At 37.1% G+C, this 24,818-nt stretch overlaps 1 protein-coding gene and 1 pseudogene across 1 annotated transcript in view; one reads left to right on the top strand and one right to left on the bottom strand.

Annotated features, from left to right (window-relative positions):
- The window catches only part of SELENOT (selenoprotein T), a 33,854-nt gene extending 9,522 nt beyond the window's left edge, over positions 1–24,332 (top strand). The window contains exons 2-6 of the mRNA XM_010370596.2: positions 15,559–15,669; positions 16,528–16,654; positions 18,267–18,354; positions 20,443–20,596; positions 21,568–24,332. Coding sequence (XP_010368898.2) covers positions 15,559–15,669; positions 16,528–16,654; positions 18,267–18,354; positions 20,443–20,567 — 451 coding nt within the window. The 3' untranslated portion in view covers positions 20,568–20,596; positions 21,568–24,332. The remainder of the gene's footprint in view (positions 1–15,558; positions 15,670–16,527; positions 16,655–18,266; positions 18,355–20,442; positions 20,597–21,567) is intronic.
- On the bottom strand, positions 6,212–6,840 carry LOC104667993 (annotated as a pseudogene).
- Positions 24,333–24,818: the final 486 nt, after the last annotated feature.

Here is a 24,818-nt window from a genome sequence, read left to right as displayed (position 1 = left end):
AATTTCCTGAGTAGCTGGGACTACAAGCGTACGCCACCACGCCCACTTAATTTTTGTATTTTTAGTAAAGACGGGGTTTCACCATGCTGGCCAGGGTGGTCATGAACTCCTGACCTCAGGTGATCTGCCAACCTCATCCTCCCAAAGTGCTGGGATTACAGGCGTGAGCGACTCTGCCCAGACAGAGCTGTAGATATTTAGCATATACAACTTGATATGTTCGGAGATAATTATACACCATGAAACTATCAAACCAGCATTTGGTGTTATAATAGTACTGATACTACTAATAAAAACATTTGTGGTAAGTGAAAAATAGAGGCCTATAATTACTTTGTGTTTCTTTTATTATTAGTGAGTCTAAATTTATCATTAAATGTGTTCTGATATATGGCTTTTTCTGTGATTTGGCTGGTCATAACTATTGCCTCTTTTTAAAAATTGAGGCGTTTATTCTTTTCGTTTTAGATAAAACATTTATATGCCAGGTGCAGTGGCGCATGCTTGTAATCCTAGCACTTTGGGAGGCTGAGGAGGGTGGATCCCTTGATATCAGGTATTTGAGACCAGCCTGTCTAATATGACAAAATCCCATCTCTACTAAAAATGCAAAAATTAGGCTGGGGCGGTGGCTGACGCCTATAATCCCAGCACTTTGGGAGGCCAAGGCGGGTGGATCACTTGAGGTCAGGAGTTTGAGACCAGCCTGGCGAACACGGTGAAACCCCTTCTCTACTAAAAATACAAAATTAACCGGGTGTGGTGACACACACCTGTAATCCTAACTACTTGGAAGGCTGAGATATGAGAATCGCTTGAACCCAGGAGACGCCCAGTGCGTCAAGATCACACCACTGCACTCCAGCCTGGGTGATGGAATGAGACTCTATCTTTACAAAAAAACAAAAATTAGCTGAGCATGGTGGTGCATGCCTGTAATCCCAGATACTCTGAAGGCTGAGGCACCAGAATCACTTGAACCCAAAATGTGGAGGCTGCAGTGAGTCACAATCATGCCACTGCACTCCAGCCTGGGAGGCAGAGAGAGACTGTCTCAAAAAAAAAAAAGAAAAATTATATACTAACACTATTCATCTTGTGCAATGTATTTTGAATATATTTTTCCTATCTGCGTTTAAATTCAATTTATGGTACTTTTTGTGCTACAGATATTTTTAAATTGATATGCAGTCAGAGATACCAACAATTTTCTTTTAAGATGCTTTTTCTGCTTGAAAGGCTTTCTTTACCCTAAGATCAGAAAAATGTTGCCTGTAATTCTTTTTGGCGTATTGTTTCATTTTTAAACATGAAATACTGTTCTGTATTTCTGTACTTTAATATACCCTGAATTAATTTTTTTAAAAAATTTAGATACAGGGGCTACATGTGCAGGTTTGTTACATGGGTATATTGTGTGATGCCAAGGTTTGAGCTTCTATTAAACCCAAATGGTGAACATAGTGTCCAGTAAATAATTTTTCAACCCTTACCCTCTTCCTTCCCTCACCTTTTTTGGAGTCTTCAATGTCTGTTTTGTTTCTATCTTTATGTTTGTGTGTACTCAATGTTTAGCTCTGATTTATAAGTGAGAATATGATATTTGGTTCTGTTTCTGCATTAATTCACTTAGAATAATGGCCTACAGCTGTGTTCATATTGCTGCAAAGGACATGATTTCTTTTTCTTTTTCTTTTTAATGTTTGCTTAGTATTCCGTGGTATATATGTACTACATATTCTTGATCCAATCCACCATTGATGGACAACTAAGTTTATTCTATGGCTTTGCTATTGTGATTAGTGCTGCAATAAACATACTAATACAGATGTCTTTTTAGTAGAATAATTTATTTTCCTTTGGGTATATGCTCAGTAATGGGATTGCTGAGTCAAATGGTAATTTTGACTTAGTTCTTTGAGAAGTTTCTGCTTTTCGCGTGGGCTGAAGTAATTTGCAGTCCCACCAAGGGGAGAAATACAGAGAACCCAAAAATAAAGCCATACGCTTACAACCAATTGATCTTCAACAGAGTCAACAAAAATAACAATAGGGAAAGGACAGGGTGTATTAGGTGTTACCTTTTTTTCTTTATCCTCACCAACATTTGTTATTTTTTGACTTTCAAATAGGAGCCATTCTGATTGTTGTGAGATGGTACCTCATTGTGTTTTTAATTAGCAGTTCTCTGATGATTAGAGATGAGAATTTTTTTCATGTTTGTTGGCTGCTCATATGTCTTCTTTTGAGAAGTGTGTGTTCCTGTCCTTTGCTTGTTATTTGTTTTTTTCCTGTTGATTTAACTTCCTTGTAGATTCTGCATATTAGTCCTTTGTCGGATCCATAGTTTGCAAATATTTTCTCCCATTCTGTACGTTGTCTGTTTATTCTGTTGATAGTTTCTTTTGCTGTGCAGAAGCTCTTCAGTTTAATTAGGTCCCACTTGTCGATCTTTGTTTTTGTTACAGTTGCTTTTGAGGATTTAGTCATAAATTCTTTGCCTAGGCCAATGTCCAGAAGAGTATTTCCTTGGTTTTCTTCTAAGATTTTTATAGTTTGAGGTCTTACATTTAAGTATTCAATCCATCTTGAGTTGATTTTGGTATATGGTGAGAGGTAGGGGTCCAGTTTCATTCTTTGCATATGATTAGCCAGTTTTCCCAGCATCATTTATTGATTAGGAGGTCCTTTCCCCGTTGTTGGTTGTAGGTGTGTGGCTTTATTTCTGGGTTCTCTGTTCTGTTCCATTGTTCTGTATGTCTATTTTTGTACCAGTACCATGTTTTGGTTACTGTAGCATTGCAGTATAGGATTGCTTTGGCAGTTTGGGCTCTTTCTTAGTTCTATATGAATTTTAGAATAGTTTTTTCTAATTCCATGAAAAATGAGGTTGGTAAGTTGATAAGAATTGTGCTGAGTCTTTAAGATTCCTTTGGGCAGTCTGGACATTTTAATGATATTGACACTTAGAATCCATGAGCATGGAATGTTTTTCCATTTGTGTCATCTATGATTTCTTTCAGCAGTGTTTTGTAGTTCTCCTTGTAGAGTCTTCCATCTCCTTGATTAGAGGTATTCCTAGGTATTTTATGTCTTTTGTGGTTATAAATGGGATTGCATTTTTTGTTTTTTCCACTTGAACGTTATTGTTATATAGAAATGCTACTAATTTTTTTTTTTTTTTTTTTTTTTTTTTGAAACAGGGTCATGTGCTGTTGCCCAGGCTGGAGTTGCTAGGTTTCATAATGTCAAACTAGAACAAAATTAGTTAAGTGGTGCAATCACAGCTTACTGCAGCCTTAACACCTGGGCTCGGTTGATCCTCTGGCCTCACCCCTGGAGTAGTTAGGACTACAAAGTCGGTGCCATCACAACTGGTGCTACTGATTTTCATATGCTGAAACTTGACTGAAGTACTTTATCTGATTTGTGAGCCTTTTGACAGAATCTGTAGGGTTTTCTAGGTATAAAATTATCCATCAACAGTAGACTGGTCGCTGTGGCTCACGCCTGTAATCTCCACACTTTGGGAGACCAAGGTGGGAGGATCACTTTAGCTCAGGAGTTTGAGACCAGCCTAGGCAACATGGTGAAACCTTGTCTGTACTAAAAATAAAAATACAAACATTAGCCGGGCATGGTGATGCATGCCTGTAATCCCAGCTACTCGGGAGGTTGAGGCAAGAGAATCGCTTGAACCCGAGAGACAGAGGCTGCAGTGAGCCAGGATCATGCCACTGCATTCCAGCCTGGGTAACAGAGTAAGACTGTCTCAAAAAAAAGAAAAAAAGAAAAGAAAAAGAAATAATCAACAAAGACAGATAATTTGATTTCCTTTTTTCCCATTTAGATGACTTTTATTTCTTTCTCTCGCCTGATTGTTCTGCCTAGAACTTTCAGTATTATGTTGAATAGGAGTGGTGAGACAGTAGACATCCTTGTTTTGTTCCAGTTCTTAGGGGGAATGCTTTCAACTTTTGCCCATTCAGTATGATGTTGGTTATGGGTTTGTCATAGATGGCTCTTACTATTTTGAGGTATGTTACTTTAAGTTGTTGAGGGTAAAACTTAAGTTTTGAATACACTGCGCCATCAGTAACTTTTCGGCCTGGCCTCCATGCCTCTACAGATGGGACTATAAATTTGCAGAATTCTCTGTGCTACTGCTAGTCTTTTTCCTGCTGCCCTGATACCCTGACACACCCTTGCTACTTATTCTGTTGATGTTTTCTTTTTATTTTTTTGAGACTGGGTCTCACTCTGTCACCCAGGCTGGAGTGCAGTGGTGCAGTCATTGCTCACTGTGGCCTCGACTGCCCAGACTCAAGTCATTCTCCCACCTCAGCCTCCCAAGTAGCCGGAACTATAGGCGGGCACTACATGCCTGGCCAATTTTTGTAATTTTTTGTAAGAGAGGAGGTTTCGCCATGTTGGCAAAACTGGTCTGGAACTCCTGGGCTCAAGCAGTCCTGCCTCAGCCTTCCAAAGTGCCAAGAGTACAGGCAGGAGTCACCTTGCCCAGCCTTGGTGTTTTCTTTCTTTTTAACACATCCTTTGTCAGGATATAGAAAGTTGGGAATGGGAGCATGGATAGTACCTTACTTTGGGATGAGCCTTAGATCTGTGAGCTTTCAGACAGGAATTTTCCTGAAGCAGAGTTTAGGTAATTTTTCTTAATCTTGACCTTTCTGTCTACCTTGTAATTAATATAATTTTCACCTAGATTTTGTCATTAGGTTGTTTGTTAGTGTCAGTGTTTGGTACGATTTATTTTTGTGAATTTTTGTGATTTCAGAATTTGAGTAAGAATTTGATAGAGGCTATGTACTGAAATTACGTTACATTAGAGAATTTCAGTAGTTTAATGTTTTAAAAGGTAATTTTGGCTGGTAGAAAAAAATGAGGAACAGAGGTTCCTAGTAGTTATATGAATGAAAATGAAATCAAAGGTTATCAAATGATATCAAAGGTTCCTTTGATATCAAATGATATCAAAGGTTCCTTTGATATCAAATGATATCAAAGGTTCCTTTGATATCAAATGATATCAAAGGATATTAAAGGTTCCTAGTAGTTATATGAATGAAAATGAAACCCAACTGTTTTACTTATGATTGGTCTCTATTGTCACATTACAGTGTTTACTTTTGAAGGTAGCTTAACTAATTTTGTTATAGTTTGGCATTATGAAACCTAGCATTTGTACCTCAAGCAAGACAGTCTTTTCATTAGGTATAAAGGTACCCTTTTCATTTTGACAAGGTGTTCATTTGATAAGTAGTTATGTCATTAAGCAGAACTACTTAAGGTTGATTTGATTTGGTTATCTCAGCACTACAAATTCAGGATGTCACTGTGTTTGGTTTTTCTTAAAATTTGCATCTTAGTAACTAAAAACAGTCTTAACATTTCAATCAGTCTATTAGATGGGGTTCATGTTTCATTATTTTCAATTTTGCTGGTAGAGAGAAGGAAAGGATAGAATATACACAATTGATGACCTAAGAGAAGTGTGATAGAAAGATACACCAGTGAAATTATTGTTCTTTCTCTCCTTGCTCTTTAATTTGTGTTTGTAATTTGTGCATTGCTTTCTGGGTTTGCTTCTGCATTACCTTATAATTGTTCCCCAGGGTTTGCTGTGTATTTGTCTCTCTGAAATTAGATTGTGAACTCCTTCAGGAAAGGAGACTAAAAAATGTTTTACTAACATTTAAAGTATCCAAATGCTGTTAACATTTTTCTAATAATGGTGATAACCTATCTACATACATGTATCACTTTTACATGCCTTATCTCTTGAGTACTCTGAGAATTACCTGTGTATTGCAGGTGTCATTCTACTCATTGTACAGGTGTGGATACTGTGACAAAAGCAGGTTAATGGACTTGACCATTGTCTTGTTGGTCAGTGAGAGAGCTGATTTCCTGACTCTGTTTAACGGTCTTGCCACAGTACTATTGCATCATGAGTCGTGTGTATGTGTATTTGTTTTTGTTTTCTTTTTTTAATAGTAGTAACCTTTATTTAAAATAGTTTTTAATTTAGGAAAGCGCATTTTACATCTGTTTCCAACAAATTATTAGAGTCAGAAACAAAATAAAATCAGAGAAAATCCTTTGTAGAAAAAATACACAAAGAACATTTCTACATGTGAAAAAGCAGTAAACAGTGTTAACATCCAAGTTTTTAGTCTCAATTCCACATCTTCTAGTGAACACCACTATCAACCTTGAGATCTGATTTGTTCTTGTCATTCTTCACTGATTAGATGAAATATGTTAAGGTGTCTTTTTCACTCACTGGAATAGACCTAAAGTGGCAACCAACTATCTCAACAAGTTGTGCTTTATTAAGTCCTGGTTGATTGCTGGCTTTAAGTGTCTTTTGTATCTCCTAAGTGTATTTACTTGTAATTGGTATAAATCAACCTCTGGGGTATCAATATCTTGAACAGGTGAATCACCTCCATCATCATCACTCCCTTTTCTCTTTCTTCTGTTTTGAATACTCGGAATTAAGTTTTTATGATAATCACATATGTAAAGATGCCTGCGCTCATATCCAGCTCGATCTTCACTTTCTGGGATATGCTCCTCTGGATCCTCTTGCTGAAGCTGGCGTTGCCTGCCGCCCGGCCGCACTGCTCACCATCCTCCGCAGGCAGCACAGTTGTCCAGAGCCTGGCCTGGCCGCCCCCGGGGGCCCAGCCGCTGAGACCGCCCCTGTGCCCGGCCCCTCAGCCCCGATTTCCCGGCTGAGGCGGCAGCAAGCACGGCGGCCACTGTGGCTGCCGCCTCCCCACCGCAGCTCACCTCATCAGGCGTGAAGCCGTTCATGTCTCCGAGCTCCGGGGTACCGGCGCTGAGAGAAATCCCCACTCCCCTGGCCGCTCCCTCGGCGGCAGTTCACTCTGCACACCAAGTTAGCGGCATGGCAGAACACCAACTGGGTCTGCTGCTCCTGGCGCCGAAACAGTGGACAGTGCTGAGGGCCAGGACGCAGAGTCGAGCGTCTCCTGGAGCGGGGAGCCAGCTCACTGTCACATGGGGACTTAAGCTTTTTTTTTTTTTTTTTTTTTTTTTTTTCTGAGACGGAGTCTCGCTCTGTCACCCAGGCTGGAGTGCAGTGGCCGGATCTCAGCTCACTGCAAGCTCCGCCTCCCGGGTTTACGCCATTCTCCTGCCTCAGCCTCCCGAGTAGCTGGGACTACAAGCGCCTGCCACCTCGCCCGGCTAGTTTTTTATATTTTTTAGTAGAGACGGGGTTTCACCGGGTTAGCCAGGATGGTCTCGATCTCCTGACCTTGTGATCCGCCCATCTCGGCCTCCCAAAGTGCTGGGATTACAGGCTTGAGCCACCGCGCCCGGCCAACTTTTTTTTTTTTTTAAGACAGTCTTGCTCTGTCGCCCAGGCTGTAGTGCGGTGCCGCAGTCTCGGCTCACCGTAACCTCCGCCTCCTGGCTCAAGCGATTCTCCTGCCTCAGCCTCCTGAGTAGCTGGAATTACAGGCGCCCGCCACCGCGCCCAGCTATTTTTTGTATTTTTAGTAGAGACGGGGTTTCGGCTGAAACCCCGCTGGTTTCAAACCAGGCTGGTTTCAAACTCCTGACCCGAAGTGATCGGCCCTCCTCGGCCTCCGAAAGTGCTGGGATTACAGGTGTGAACCACCACGCCTGGCTATATATATATATATATATATTTTTTAATGTTGGTCATTCTTTTTATTGTTAAAACCCTTTGCCTTATTTTCCTTTGAGGTTAATTAGATTTTGGTGTCATAATTTGGGTGGTCTCACATAATTTCGAGTCTTATTCTGGATCTGCCACCTATTAGTTATATGACTAAAACAAGTTAACCTCTCTGAGTCTGTTTGCTCATTTATAAAGTGGGCATGATAGAACTTCAAAGGATTGTCTTGAGGGTTTAGTAAGAATATAGCTAGCTAGCTAGTTTGTTCAAGGACATAGGTATCTGATAAATCTTAATGTTTTTTCCCCTGTTGGCTGAATCAAAACAGAAATAAGAGTTAAAACTGCTGGTAAGCCTATTTTGTCCATCTTTCTATTTTGCCCATAGTTAGAAAGCCACTTTTGTTATATTCTGCACCAATCTCCAAAGTTCATTTTGTTTTAGCTTTTATTATTTTAAGTAGCCCAGTTTATTTTTGATTATGTTCATCTCTTGTGCTTATCCTTTAGATACATTGTCTAAAACCAAAAAGCCATGTTTCTGAAGCAGAGTTTTTAAAAGGTACTTTATGTTTCTCATTAAGGTTGTTTGTGACTCTAGACAGAATCCCTCCCCACACACAAACTCCAGCTTATCTATTTTTCAAGATCTAAGTTAGAGTTCTCGGCATTATTCACATTTTTACTGTACCTTCTTGAAGATGAAAGAGTCCAAAAGATTTAAAGGTTTTTGAGCAGACTTATACATAAAAAACTGTCGTAGTTTGGTGTTGCTATAGTAGAATATCACAGACAAGGTAATTTATAAAGAAAAATTTCTTTCTCATAGTTCTGGAGGCTGGGAAGTTCACTGTCAAGGTATTGGCATTTGTTGAGGGCCTTCTTTCTGAGTCAGCTCATGGTGGAAGGTCAAAGAGAGGGCAAGCGAAAGCAGGTGATTGAACTTGCAGCCTCACCTCCCATTAGACTCTGCCTCCCAACAGTGTTGCATTAGGTTTCTTTTCATCCTATGCTTTTTGTAGGACATATTCAAACCATAGCACAAACATACTTGTTAAAATTTTAAATCACTGTTAAAGCATGTTTCCTTGTTATATGTGGAAAGCATTGCCTAGTAATAACTTAATAGTCTGAAGGTAGTTTTCTGAAGAAAAAGTGGACATAGTACAAACATCTTAATACATTTTTTGATTTGTTTTGTGGAGTGTTATGTCATATAAATTGCAGTTGCACAAAAGTGAATAAAGGAAGGTAATTGTAAAATTTGATGCATCTAAGGTTAAATACTTTAGGGACGTTCTGTTCACTAAACTATGCAGAAGATGGGAACTTTTTTTTTTTTTTTTTTTTTTTTAAGAGAAAAAGACCCAGAGATGATTGAGAGGTTCAGGTTAAATTAACATGACAGTGCATTCATCTCATTAGGTTCCCTAAGATTCCCAACCAATGGTGTGTTGGCCACTTGATTGATTCACCACAGGAGAAAGCACATGCAGTTATTCATCAAGAGACAGTACACTTCATGTTTATTTTTTAAAAAATCCAAGGCTTTGGGATCAAGAGAAGGTAAGGTGCTATTGAACAGTTTTGAGTAGTGGCACCACAGTGCCAGAAAAAGATAAATTGGGCTTATAGATGCTGTTATAATAAACGTTATAAAATGAGAATGCTAACAAGTACAAAGGAAACAGATATATAAAACTTTATTTGAGTTAGCTGGGTATTCTGTTGGAGACTGTTAGGAGCTGTGAATGGAGGCAGGTGGGGGATGACTAGTGAGAGGAAGCTCAAGTAAGGCACGTCCTTCCTGCTAGTAATTCTTAGAAGCTACAGATTAGCTTGTCAGATTTTAAATGTTAGTCAAAATAAATATACCTGAAGTTTCTTGCTTGGAAAAGCAGGTCAGATGTGACTAGAAATGGAGGGTTTTTTTGTTTTGTTTTGTTTTTAATGGAGGATTTTAGAAAGGAGTAGTGTAGAATTTAGAGCTAGAAAGGATCTTACACATGAAAATACGAAAAGTAGACTTTGTAGGTTTATCTAAGATTTTTGTTTAGTGACAGAGCTAGAACTAGGATCCAGGGTTTCTCTTTCATGGTTAATTCAGCTAGGAAGAATATTTAAAGAAGCCAGGGTAATTAAGATGAACCTTGATAGGTATAGGAAAGAGGTAAGAGAACAATCCAGTAGGTAAGAAGATGGAAGAATTTTAAAATTATTTTTATAAGAAATAGATATTATTAATTTAGAATTTATGAGTTGTTTCACAGAGGGCTTGAAGTGGGAAAACTGGAAATTATATAGACCATATAAATATATAAATACTTCTATAAAACATCTGTTAAAATTGATTCTGTAATTCATTGTCATTTGAATAAAATGGGCCTGTGTCAATATTAATCAAGTGCTATTTGGATGTCTACTTTCAAGTAGCTGGGACTACAGGTGCATGCCACTATGCCCAACTAATTTTTATATTTCTTGTAGAGACGGGGTTTCACCGTGTTACTCAGGCTGCTTTCAAACTCCTGAGCTCAAGCAATACACCTGCCTTGGCCTCCCAAAGTGCTGGGATTACAGGCATGAGCCACTGCACCCAGCCAAAGTGAGACATGGTTTTACGCAGGTGAATACTATGATGGAATCTACACTCAGGCAGCTGAATTGATTGGAGGAAGGATAGGTGGAAAGCAGCATACCAATTATTATAATAGTTGAAAGGCGGATATGGGTATGTGGTGATAAGCCCAGTTGCAATAGAAAAAGCAAATAATGGAGCTGAGTTGGAGGACTGCTTTGAGAGAAGAAGGCTGGATATGTAAGGAATATTGTGTTCAGAGTACATTTGTTTCTCTCAGTCTGTGTTCCTTTTTTCCCCTCTCATCTCTCCAACCTGTGTTTCTTATAACTAGTCTTAAGTCTTTTCTCTTATTTAGTAATTATGGAAATGTAAAAAAAAAAAAAGTTTGTTTTAACAAATTCAGGAAAGGCATGGTGACTCATGCCTGTAATCCTAGCACTTTGGGAGGCCGAAGCGGGAGGATCACTTGAGGCCAGGAGTTTGAAATCACCCTGGACAACATAGTGAGATCTCATCTCGACAAAAAATTAAAAAATAGCTGGGCATGGTGGCACATACCAATAGTACCAGTTACTGAGGAGACTGAGGTGGAAGGATTGCTTATTTCCTGTTTATCTTGTACTTTTACCTGTTGGTTGTAGATTGATTTCAGGTGACATTTGAATAAACCCAATAAAGAAGCTAGGACTTTCTATGTCTTAGAAGCCACGTGTTAGGCTCATTTTGTGTGTATTTCTACAGTGGTAGACACTGTAATGCTCTAAGAGTGCGGCAGCTGTAAGAGAAATCACCTGGTCTCATGTAATATCGTTCTTTAACCTGATAAGCTACTACTTGTGTAGTGTTGTTTTTGTAACTTAAAATAAAATAACTGAGCACGCTTTTTATCTTCATTCAGAGTGTTTGCAGCTGTTTGTTTGTTTGTTTGTTTGTTTTTGAGACAGTCTTACTGTCTCCCAGGCTGGAGTGCAGTGGTGCAGTATCGGCTCACTGCAACCTCCGCCTCTTGGGTTGAAGTGATTCTCATGCCTCAGCCTCCCAAGTAGCTGGGACTACAGGCATGTGCCACCATGCCCTGCTAATTTTTGTATTTTTGGTAGAGACAGGGTTTCACCATGTTGGCCAGGCTGGTCTCAAATTCCTGATCTCAGGTGATCCACCTGCCTCAGCCTCCCAAAGTGCTAGGATTATAGCACTGCACTGGCCGATAGTCACTTTTTAAAATCCCAATTCTTCATTTCTAGAGAAGGAATTCTGTTTGGATCTTCTTGTTACAGGTTTGTATTTCTGGAACATCAGCTATGGCAAGGAATTGGGCCTCATTGTGTAAATGAGACCCAACGATATGCGTGGATGACTGTTGTGAATCAAACAAGAGGGTGAATTGGAGATATTGTGAAAACAGAAAACCACAAACAAATTATTTATTTTGTAACAGTAAATATCTGCGATCTTGTTCATGTTGTCTTTTAATGAGGATGCGAGAGACTGGGGTTTATGATTGGCCCAGGTTTGATATAAGTAGGCATTTGACTCCAATTAGCAGCAAATGTAATAGAGAAGGTAAAAGTGGGATGGTTGGCACTATGAATTAGGACACTGAACACATATTGCTCTGTCATCCAGTCTGGAGTGCAGTAGTGTGATCTCAGCTCACTGTAGCCTTCACCTCTTAGACTCAAATGACCCTCCCCCTCAGCCTCCCTAGTAGCTGGTACTTTAGGTATGTGGTACCATACCTGGCTAATTTTTCTTTTCTTTTTTTTTTTTTTTTTTTTTTTGTAGAGACAGAGTCTCACTATATTGCCTAGGCTGGTCTTGAACTCCTAGGATCAAGTGCTCCTCCTGCTTCAGCCTCCCAAAGTGCTGGGATTACAAATATGAGCCACCATGCCCAGCCTATGATGGACTTTAAAAACCACAAAATCAATTTAAAATAGCATGGACAAGAGATTTTGCTGTATTTTCAAAATTTCCTTTCTGTTATGCATAGATCATCTAATATGTAAGCAAGATCTTCTTTTAGAAAAGTACAGTTTCCAAAATATTTTAAATCAAGCAATTGCAACAGTTGATTCCATATAGTAAGGTATCTGTATTACTAGAAAGGGAAATTTGCAAAGTGATAGCGCTTAAGATTTCTTTTCGGCCGGACGTGGTGGCTCACGCCTATAATCCCAGCACTTTGGGAGGCCGAGGCAGGTGGATCATGAGATCAGGAATTCAAGACCAGCCTAGCCAACATGGTGAAACCCCATCTCTACTAAAAATACAAAAAAAATTTAGCTGGGCACAGTGGCGGGCGCCTGTAATCCCAACTATTCAGGAGACTGAGGCAGTTGAATCGCTTGAACGTGGGAGGCGGAGTTTGCAGTGAGCCGAGATCGCACCACTGCACGCTAGCCTGGACAACAGAGCAAGACTCCGTCTCAAAAAAAAAAAACAAAAAGATTTCTTTTCAGGAGTTAGGTTTAATTACTAAGGACATTTATTCCAGGGGCAGAAGGATAGGCAGCTGATGCAACATTTTTATGTTCATATATTTCTTTGGAGGTGTACTGGGAGAGGCAGTTTTAACTCATTGACCTAGAAAGAGTGGAATCATTTGAAAGAACTGGGTGAGGTGGTAGAGGTGATGGTTACTAGCTCTTTATACCTTTAACATTTGTCCACTTTGCTATGTTACATTTTGGAAAACATCTGTTAGTAGTAGTGATTGCTGCTTCACAACAGAAAAATTATTTTAGGGAAAGCAATTATATAGGAAAAAAAGTTCCTTGGTTTTTCTTCACAAGTCTGGAAGCAAATATAAGGAGGAATATGCATAAGTAAACTTGTCTAAAAATATGTTGTGGCCGTCTTATAAACTGCTTTATTTTTCAGAAGAAAGAAAAGTTCCATTTTAAAGTCCTTTTTGGAATCTGAGATTGTTAGCTAAATTCTATTTGGAGTTTCACACAAAGGTCTAAGACTTAACTGAAGATTTAGGGCCTGATGAACCGAGTAGATTTATGCTTCTAAACACATTAGCCAGAAAAGTGGGTAACTAGGGGGAATCTGACTGTTAGTTCAGCCTGCGCATATGCACATCTCTAGTTAAGTCTCTTAGGGTTTCCCTTAAGGGACTTCTTGGGGCTCATAAGCTTGGTCCTCTCAGAAGAATCTCTGTATCTTCATCATGGAAAAACCCAGGAGGCCAATTTTATGGGTACCCGATGGTGGCATTGTGGACAAAGGGAACTTACTTCCTGGACATATGAAGGATAGCTCTTGAATCATCAAATTGTTAAATTTGGGGTCTCATGGAAAGGGCCTAGGACCCCAAATCACAAAGACTGTGTTCTGGTCCCAGCCCTGGCACTAAGTGAGGACAGGACCGTATCTGTGTTACTCACCACTAAATACTCACTGCCTACTACAGTGCTTACCATGTAATAGGCATTCAGTAAATATTTGAGTGAGTGAAATAATACATTGAATGCATAACTTTGGAAAAGTCACTTTATCTCTCTGGGTTTCATTTTCCTCCCTTCATCTATAAAATACAAGTTTTGACTAACCAAGTCTCTAGTTCTCAAATTACTGCATTAAAAGTTAGAAAGATACAGTTATTTTAGATAATCAACTCCATTGTAAACACCAGTGCAAACTTGGGCATTGATATCTGGTGGCATTTCTTGGTTTTAAGGTAGTTAGGCTTATAGGTTATCTAGATTATTTTTGTAAAAAGCAATATTAAACTTTTTTTTATGTTTGCTTTTGCTTTTTTGGTGTAAAGAAAGGATTTATAAAACTTTTTGCAGAGAAAGCAATTGTGGCAGAATATTAATATGTGATGAATCTAGATGAAGTGTTTATGTAAGATCTTTTATACTATTCTTGCACCTTTCCTGTAAATTTGAAATTATATTAAATTAGTAATTTGAACTCAGAAAAGCCCAGCATGTAGCGAGACAGAATAAAAAGTACAACAATGGTAATAATAAAACATTAGGTGGATGTTAAGGATAGTATTTCGAGATTTATAAGTTCACTTAAGTATAGAGATTTGCATCTCTTTGCAAAATATTTAGACTTGTAAGGGACATTCATTCTAAATGTAAAGGAAATATTCACTATAAAGAAAGACTGGTGAATTTCTCACTTACTGCTCCCCCACCTCCTCCCCAAAAAAACACAGGTTTTCTTAATTGAGATCTACTAATATTTTTTACCATTTTACTCTGTCAGATAGAAACTCCATGCTGTTCCTTTGGGTTGGTAGTAGTGGTTATCGTTTTTTTACTTGATTGACAAAGCTGGCACCTCAGGTTTTACTGTAACTTAATTACTGACCCTGCTTCCTCTGTACCAAGTGGTACCTTATGATATTTATCTGTTCCTTAACTTAGAGTTTAATGAACTTTAGTGTTTAACAGTATTACCTGAATTTGTAAGCTCTTCTGTTGATATAATGGTACCATCTTCTTTTTTCTCTCATATGCATTCTGGTGGCATATTTCCTTTTTTTTGGGGGGGGGGGGCTGGTGCAACATATATCTGAAAGTGAGTTGCTTAAGAGACTTTAGAGAGTCTAGAGTAATGATAAGGATTTTCATCTCTAGAGTAATGATAAGGATTTTCTGTCCATATTACTGAAAATTATGTTCCCAATCTTCATTTTCCTTTGCAAAGTAAAATCAAATTTTAGAGTTAGAAGGGATCTAAGTCTAAGTTCCTTTTGTTGTGCTTGGGCAAACAAGTTTGCCTGGTTAGGGGCAGAATGGGAATAAGAACCAGAGTTTCATTCTCTCATGCCTTGATTTTTTTTTTTTTTTTTAAGTCTTGTGTCCCAAATTTGAAAGTCTCTAGTTCAGATGAATAAGAATAATTGTTTTCATTTCACTGTACAAGTAATTGACACTCCCCCAAAATGGCCAAATCTGTGTGAGAGCTCAAAGTATGCTGAATGTGAATAGGTATTTGTTGTTGTCCAACAGTAACACAAATCTATAAAGTTTAATGTTCTTTTTTTCTTTCTAACTTAAAAAAAATCAGGCCGCATTACTGGCATATATGAAGTTTAATGTCTTAATGGAAGGATTTGAGGGGGTGGTAACTGAAATACGTGAAATGTATTATAAAAAAAACTCCATGTATTTGTCATCCTGGTTCAATTATTATGAATTTGTGACTGATTTTGAGAAAAATTTGTAATCTTGATAATTTTTAGGCTTTATCTAACTACAAAATAAATCTAGGTGTATGCTAAATGACTTAATAGAAACACTTATTTTTTCTACAGTGTCTCCTGAGGTTATAGGCGGGTGTTTGAGGAGTACATGCGGGTTATCAGCCAGCGGTACCCAGACATCCGCATTGAAGGAGAGAATTACCTCCCTCAACCAATATATAGGTAAGAAATTTTAATAACTTAAAAGGAAAATAATTTATTTGATTTTATAAATGTTTGTGAATTGGTTTAATTAGCTGTCCTTAGTTATTGTAATTACTTAGTTGGTTATAATAATATACAGAGAATGCTGTTTTATATATAACAAGTTTATTTGACCCAATATAGAAGGCTTTTTCTTTAAGAAGGAATAGGGTCATTTCAGAGATGGCAACCCTTCTAAAGATGTATTTTCCTATGTATTTTTAATTGTAGAAATAGAATAACAATCCTAAATTTTTACAGAAACTGGTATTCTGTATTTCATAAAATATTAGTATTTTTAAAGACCAATTCTATATAAATTTGTGGGTTAATTTTTCAGTTTATTTTAAATATATTAAACTTTTTTGTTTTAAAACTGCACAATAAACTTTAATTGCTTTCTTTCTTTTTTTTTTTTTTTTTTTTGAGACAGAATCTTGCTCTGTTACCCAGGCTGGAGTGTAGTGGCACAATCCCGGCTCACTGCAACCTCCGCCTCCCTGGTTGACGCCATTCTCCTGCCTCAGCCTCCTGAGTAGCTGGGACTACAAGCGCCCGCCACTACGCTTGGCTATTTTTTTTTTTGTATTTTTAGTAGAGACGGGGTTTCACCGTGTTAGCCAGGATGGTCTCAATCTCCTGACCTTGTGATCAGCCCGCCTCGGCCTCCCAAAGTGCTGGAATTACAGGCTTGAGCCACCGCGCCCAGCCTGCTTTTTCTATAAGTAACTTTTAGATTTGGTGTCTAGAAAATCTTTACATACACTTGAATTACTAAATTTTAAAGTAGGTTGGAAATTGTGGCTTCTGATGATTTTCTTTCTTTTCTTTTGATAGACACATAGCATCTTTCCTATCAGTCTTCAAACTAGTATTAATAGGCTTAATAATTGTTGGCAAGGATCCTTTTGCTTTCTTTGGCATGCAAGCTCCTAGCATCTGGCAGTGGGGCCAAGAAAATAAGGTATGTAACTTAATAGCTTTGGTAACTGTAGGTTTTTACATTGTCGATGAAATATTCTAATAGATTTTCTTATTTTGAATACTTGTTATTGATTCAACTGTTAGCATGTATTATTTTAATTTATACCCATTTTATCTCTGGGGAAGTCACTTAACCTCCCTTGACTTTCATTTCCATATTGATATATTAAGAATGATTAAGTCTTATCCTTTTTGATTTTGGGGGACAGGGAGGTGTTAGTTTAGTATAACCTAGGCACAAAATAATTTGTTATCTGATTTTGATTGTATTACTTAGGTCAAATCATATCTAACAAAACATATATACATAATGTAGACCTTTTAAACCAATTAATGTCATATTAGTGGGTTGATTCACATTAAAAAGGGGATTCCCATTAACTTCTTCTTATCAAAACTCATCTGTCTCTTTTTAAATTCTTTGTCCTTTGCCTCTTCTGTTTATGGATCTGTTTGAATAATTGCCTGAAAGAAACAATATAAATATACTTAAGAACTTTGTCCTGTTTCTCTTTTCCTTTGTAGGGTCTTGTTGCCACATACATTCCTTCTAGATTACTCTTATTTTAATTTATTTTACTTAAAATAATTTTTCTGGAGGGCTTACCATCCTGTCTAAAATGGGTCTAATTTTTATTTTTCTCATGGATTAGATTTTTCTAGGCTTCCTTTTATGAAGTCTTCTTTTTTGGAGTCTTCTATCTGGTCTTGTCCTTTAATTCTAGGCTGAATACCTTTAGCGGACTCCTGCATAGCTGTACTTCTTTTTCTTTGGTAACCATTTCTTTCCAGTAACAGGCAGGACTTCTTAATATAAATATCTTCAAGTGGTATCTCTAATTGAAATATATCTCTACCTGGTAGGTTTTATGACATTTCCTTGTGTATTGTTCCCATGAAAATATACTTAACATTCCCAAATGGTAAAGTAATTCCTGTAAAAACAAACCCCACCTAGCTCCTGTGGGGTAGTAGGGAAAGCTCTTTCTCATCTGCTGTGAACATTTGATTTATTTTTCTGAAACAGCTTGCTGTGAATTGGCATTCTCACTGCATCCTACTTTTAGTCTGGTGATTTTGTTGACGTAAAACTTTGCTGTCCAACAAGAAACACCTAGCCACTTTTAGAAGAGTATAGATTTGCCTTTGAAAGGTGAATGAATGTACTTTGATCTTTGATATGCCTATGCTTTCTAACGTACTTTATTAGTTTGACTTAAAATGATTTGTTTGAAACATATACAGGTTGTATTGAATATTATATGGAGTTACTAATTTTGCATCACAAGTCTCTTATGAATTCATATATTATAAAAATGGTAAAGTGAACTCTTATGCTTATATTTTTTTGTTTAGCTTATTAAGGCTATTATGAAATCTCTTAGAAATTCTGTGTACATTATGAATATCATCTATAAGTGCTTCAGCATGTGTAGAGCTGCAAATTAATATTGGTTTACTTTTGCTTTATATATGTTATCTGAACATATGGAATAGCAGTAATAGTTTTTATGGGAATTTTTAAAGTAGATTGAAAAGAGCATTTGCCAAAAATGACTTTGCCTGTTGTGCTTAATTATATCTTCTTTTAGGTCTATGCATGTATGATGGTTTTCTTCTTGAGCAACATGATTGAGAACCAGTGTATGTCAACAGGTGCATTTGAGATAACTTTAAATGGTAGGTTCTGAATAGTTTGCATTTTGTGATAGATTTTAAATGATTTATAATGAGTATCAAGCTTTTATCTTTTATAATAAGAGAAACTTCTTTAGTGTTTGTATAAAAATAAGTTTATTTGAAAATTCAGCAGATAGAAGAATGTAGAAAATTTTAACTTATTTTTTTTTAAATTCGCTCCCTCAGCTTAATCTCTTTACCTCTACTGGAACTTCACATCTTTGAATTCCTTGAGGAGTTGGCCCTCTTCTTATATCAGATTGTCTCTGTGAACTTTATGTACTCCCATGGCTTTAAAATAACATCTGTATGATGATCCCTAAATGTATATCTGTCAGTCTCTCTCCTAAAATGCTGTGCTCAGGAATCTTAAACATAATAACCTATTCCAAAATAAACGCTTGCTTACTTCTCCTTTCTATAATGTTTGTAAACTCTTTTGCTCCTCCTCTGACATTTCTCATTTATTTAATGACACCGTCATTTGTCTACTCAGTTGCCCATGCCAGAAACCTATGATAACATCATCGTCTTCCCTAGTCCCCCTATTTGATGGATTACCAAGTCTTCTCAATTCCACCTCCTAAATTTTTCAAAAATCTACCTTCTGTTCATCTTAACTGCCACCACCCTAGTCCAGGCCACAATTAACTTGTTACCCTTTTCTACATTCTCTAAACCAGGGGTTGGCAAATATGGCCTATGAGCTAACAGTGTTTTTTACATTTTTTGGTTAAAAAAAATAAAAGTAATATTTTGTGACACATGGAAACTATATGAAATTCAAACTTCTGTGCTTATAACTAAAGTTTTGAGTTGCATCAATGAAAAATTCATAGAAATTTATATAAGTACCTACATAATGTTCTTGATTTTTATCTCTTGGTCCATAAAGCGTAAAATATTTAGCATCTGCCTTCTTACAGAAAAATTGACCAATATCTGTTCTAAACAATGACTTTTTTTTTTTTGGGAGACGGAGTCTTGCTGTGTCGCCCAGGCTGGAGTGCAGTGGTGCGATCTCAACTCACTGCAAGCTGTGCCTCCCGGGTTCACACCATTCTCCTGTCTCAGCCTCCCGAGTAGCTGGGACTACAGGTGCCCACCACCACGCCTGGCTAATTTTTTGTATTTTTAGTAGAGACGGAGTTTCACCCTGTCAGTCAGGATGGTCTTGATCTCCTGATGTCGTGATCCATCTGTCTAGGCCTCCCAGAGTGCTGGGAGTACAGGCAACTGCGCCCAGCCTAAACAATAACTTTTTTAATGCAAATTTTATCTTGCTGCTTCAGTGGTCCCAATTCATTAAATGACTTGACTTTTTTCTCAAGATAAAGACCAGAACATTTAATGTGGCCAAAAGACTCTGTATTACCTAGTTTAGGGGTTAGCAAACAAAGGTCTTATGGATCTTATCCTCTGCTGCTTGTTTTGTAAATAAAGCTTTATTAGAACACAACCATGTCCATTTGTTTATGCATTGCTACAACTGCATTTTTAGACTACAAGAGTTGAATAGCTGTGTCAGAGACTGTGTATCTTCCCTAGCCCAAAATGTTTATTCTCTGTCCCTTTACAGTTTATTGACCCCAGTCTAATCCTTTCTACCTTCCCATCTTCCCTTATATCACTCCTCTTCTATATTTCTCTCAGCTATGCTGATTTTCTCTTACATTTCATGTGCCAAGCTCCTTTCTGTTCTTTACATTTCTGTTCTCTCCCTCAAAGGTTTTCTACTCTCATGAATCCCCACTCTGTCATGGTAATTTTTCTTTATCTTTTAGATCTCATTTAAATGATACTCTTTATCTGACTAGACAGGGACAGCCTTGTGTGTATGTCCCTCCTAGTACAGTAGTGCCTTTCAGTTTTAGCTCTAAGTACACAGTTGTAATTTTGTAGCCATTTGTGTAGTTCTTTTGACATTTCCCCTACTGGAATGTAAATTCCCTAAGAGCAAGCAGTGTACTTTTTTGCTTACTTTTGTGTCCCCAGTTGTGTACATAGATGATAAATATTTGTGGGATGAGTGCATATTATAAAATCATCTTTAATTTTTGGTGGGGGCGGTGCCATTTATTTTTATAGATGTACCTGTGTGGTCTAAGCTGGAATCTGGTCATCTTCCATCCATGCAACAACTTGTTCAAATTCTTGACAATGAAATGAAGCTCAATGTGCATATGGATTCAATCCCACACCATCGATCATAGCACCACCTATCAGCACTGAAAACTCTTTTGTAAGTTGTTTAAAATATAGCTAATGTATAGGTTCCTGTTTATTCTTATGACTCAGCAAGTTAGTAAATATTACGTATATTATTGTTATGCGCATCTGTGTGAAGAGACCACCAAACAGGCTTTGTGTGAGCAATAAAGCTTTTTAATGACCTGGGTGCAGGTGGGCTGAGTCTGAAAAGAGTCAGCGAAGGGAGATAAGGGTGGGGCCGTTTTATAGGATTTGAGTAGGTAAAGGAAAATTACAGTCAAAGGGGGGTTGTTCTCTGGCAGGCAGGAGTAGGAGTCACAAGGTGCTCAGTGGGGGGACTTTTTGAGCCAAGATGAGCCAGGAAAAGGACTTTCACAAGGTAATGTCATCACTTAAGGCAAGGACCAGCCATTTTCACTTCTTTTGTGGTGGAATATCATCAGTTAAGGTGGGGCAGGGCATTTTCACTTCTATGATTCTTCAGTTACTTCAGGCCATCTGGCCATATAAGTGCAAGTCACAGGGGATGCGATGGCTTGGCTTGGGCTCAGAGGCCTGACAATTATCACTTGAGTTTTCAATTTAAGATTAAACAGAGGGATATATTCTTCATTAAAATGTTGAAGTGTATGAAGAGAGTTTGGACCTGCCAAAATAAAGTCAGGTTGTTAGTAATTTTATCTTCAAGGCTTAATAATTGGGTCTGAAAACCTTATTTTCTTTACTCTAAATTCCTAATGGCCAGAGTTGATATATTATGCTAGAGGTGTGTATACTTCCTGTCCTTACCTTCAAGTAATTAGTTCCTGAGAGTATGCAAATTCTTTGAACATACTCAAGATAAAAAATTTATAGGCTAATGTGTGAACACAGAGAGGTATTAGTTAACTTTTGCTTAGCGGAGTTGTTCTCAGTTTCTTTCTGATGAATGAATTGGCTTTCTAAAGAGTTTTTATGAGTGATTTTGAAATAAAATATTTTTTTTTTCTATATATCTTTCAGGCATTAAGGGATCATTGCAAGAGCAGCGTGACTGACATTATGAAGGCCTGTACTGAAGACAGCAAGCTGTTAGTACAGACCAGATGCTTTCTTGGCAGGCTCGTTGTACCTCTTGGAAAACCTCAATGCAAGATAGTTTTTCAGTGCTGGCATATTTTGGAATTCTGCACATTCATGGAGTGCAATAATACTGTATAGTTTTCCCCACCCCCCACAAAATCACCCAGTTAACGTGTGTTGTTGTTTTTTTTTTCAGGTAGACATTACTACCTGTAACTTTTTTTCTTAGTTGTATATGAAAAAGTAGAAAATTGAGTTACAATTTGATTTTTTTCCCAAAGATGTCTGTTAAATCTGTTGTGCTTTTATATAAATGTTTGTTTTTTATAGTTTAAAATTGATTATTTGGGAATCCAGTTGAAGTTCCCAAATACTTTATAAGAGTTTATCAGACATCTCTAATTTGGCCATGTCCAGTTTATATAGTTTACAAAATATAGCAGATGCAAGATTATGGGGGAAATCCTATATTCAGAGTACTCTACAAATTTTTGTGTATGTATGTATGTGCGTGTGATTACCAGAGAACTACTAAAAAAAACCAACTGCTTTTTAAATCCTATTGTGTAGTTCAAGTGTCATGCCTTGACCAATCTAATGAGTTGATTAATTAACTGGGCCTTTATACTTAACTAAATAAAAAACTAAGCAGATATGAGTTAAATTTAAAAGTTTCAATTTATTGCTCAATGTACCTGTTAACATTATATTTAACAATTGTCTGCTAAAATTTTTGTTTTTGATTTATGGATAATTTCATAAGAGTACACACTTTAGATATACAAATAATAGGTTCATTTACCATCTGTAGGATCATTGAAACTCATCTCACTAAAGAAAGTTCACTTGAACCTCTTTACAGCGTTGATATTAGGTGAACAGAAATTGCCTGACTAATAATTTGTCTAACATCATATATCAGAATTTTATTGTATATGATGAACAAAACTTAAAATTTTTTAAATTTAATTTTTAAATACTGTGTCAGAGTTCTAAAAAGGCAGTTTTTTAAAAAACTTAAATTGTTAAAAACTTTGCAGAAATAGAACCAGAATGTAGAAAAATAGTCATGTAACAGCAGTCATAACATACTTTAGCTTCCATATAGGAATAGAAGTGGTAGAGCCAAAAGTGATTTAGGGAAAAATTATAAGGTACAGGTTGAGTATCCCTTTTCCAAAAATGCTTGGGACAAGAAATATTTCAGATTTCATAATTTTTTCAAAGTTTGGAATATTTGCATTATACTTCCAGTTGGGCATCCCAAATATGAAATCTGAAATGTTCCATGAGCATTTCCTTTAAGTGTCATGTTGGCACTCAGAAAGGTTCAACATTAAGTCCACCTAACACTTAAATATTAAAGACCTAACTTTCTGTAACATTTAACCTTATAGTTTGTCATTGAATATTTGTTGAATGCATGTCAGGTAATGGTCTTGATTGTGATAGCTTCAAGGTGGAACATACTGTAATCTCCAGATGCTAGGAAGTTAGTTTAATAATTTACTGCAGAAAATTGATTAAATGACTGTCCTTTTAATTAAGAGTGTGGAGCCATTAACCTCAGTTTTTCATATAGTGACAAGAGTCCTTAGAGATGGTTATTCAAGTTCCTTAGAAATTGTTATTCAGGTATAACATCATCTTATCTTTGACTAGAGCTTGAAATCTTGTTACCTGATTGTGTACCACTCCAAATTCCCTGCCTTCTGCAAGTTGAATGTCTTGCTGAATGTGTCTAGGGGTTCATCTTTAGTAATCGACATTCCACTAGTGCCACAGTTAACTTCATGACATGTAGACATTCAGAACTTGAGCCTTGGATGTTCCTGTGGACCTGACAGTTAAAAATATAAAGAACCTAAGATTCAAATACAACTTTCTCTGTTTGCCTTGGGTTGAATAACTTGTCTTTTGGAGAATAGCTTTAAGTGGCTTAGACACTGATAAAATTCAGCTATATTGTTGACACTTACCTGTTTTGTCTTATGCTTAGCCATATTTAAATGTTGACTTTAATAGAGTCTAGTGAAAAAATGAGTGAGAAGAATGAATATAAAAGTAATAATATAAGGAAAAAGGGAAAGTAAACTATTTAGAATGTAGTTTTGTTATATTCCCAACATTTCAATATTTATTAGTTACTTGTAAATTACTGTGGCAGTGTAGTTTATAAATGTCTGTGCACTATATTAATTAGAAGACCATAGAACATGCCAGCAGGTTGGCTAATGCTATGGGGGTTTTTAACACTGTTGCCATTGTGAAAGAAATTATTTGGTACATTAATAAAAAAAATTGGTAAAACATGGCTTTATACCTCAGTGTGTAAGAAGTGCAAGACAAATATGCTTATTTCTTTTTCTAGAATATAAGTGATATTATTTGCTTATGACACACTATTAATGACAGGAGTCAGTCAGCCTTTATAGCTATCAAAATGAGATCCCAATGATGATCCTTTCTTACTTTGAATGTTAATTAGTTTGGGACTTTGATTGACTGGCAAACATTTTATCATTGTCAGAATTTAATTTAGGTTTCAAAAATAGCTTACAGGATTTTAAACATGGTGTGGTATTCTAAAGCCTTTTTTTAAAAAAGAGATCTTTTTGAAAGAAACAAATGAGGATTGTAAAGTTTGGGGACTTACCTCTGTAGCATTGTGAAAATAAACTTTTATTAAGCTGATTTGAAAGGAACTCCTACTTTGTGGAATTAAATCTACACTAGAGCACTTTATATGGTAACTATACTTGCAAAATTTTGCATTATAAAAATTATTGTCATTACTTTTTAATGGCTTCTTAACCTGACCAGTGTTTACCACCCACTGTCAGCCTGGCACTCAAGTCTTACCACCCTCTTGGACCTTACGCTGCTTCTCAAGACTTACAGTCTACTTGTGCTTCAGTGCTGCTGAACTGTCAATAGCTCTGTGATGTATTCTATGCTGGAGTGGTCTAAAGTGGAACAGTTTACATCACTGTCCGTCTTTACCCCCAACCTGCAGAATTCCTGAAACACACTAACATCCTTAAATCTGGAGAGAAACAAAAATGAATGCTTTCCCTCTATTAACTAGTATAGACAATTTAACAATCTCGGAAGAAAGAGCAAAGATCAGACTTTTTTAAAAAATTCAGCTGGCTCCTTTTCCCCTAGGCTTCAGAAAAGCAAATAGAAAC

Source organism: Rhinopithecus roxellana, chromosome 1, assembly GCF_007565055.1.
Source record: "Rhinopithecus roxellana isolate Shanxi Qingling chromosome 1, ASM756505v1, whole genome shotgun sequence".
Lineage (NCBI taxonomy): Eukaryota > Metazoa > Chordata > Mammalia > Primates > Cercopithecidae > Rhinopithecus > Rhinopithecus roxellana.
This window is presented reverse-complemented; position numbering and strand designations above follow the sequence as displayed.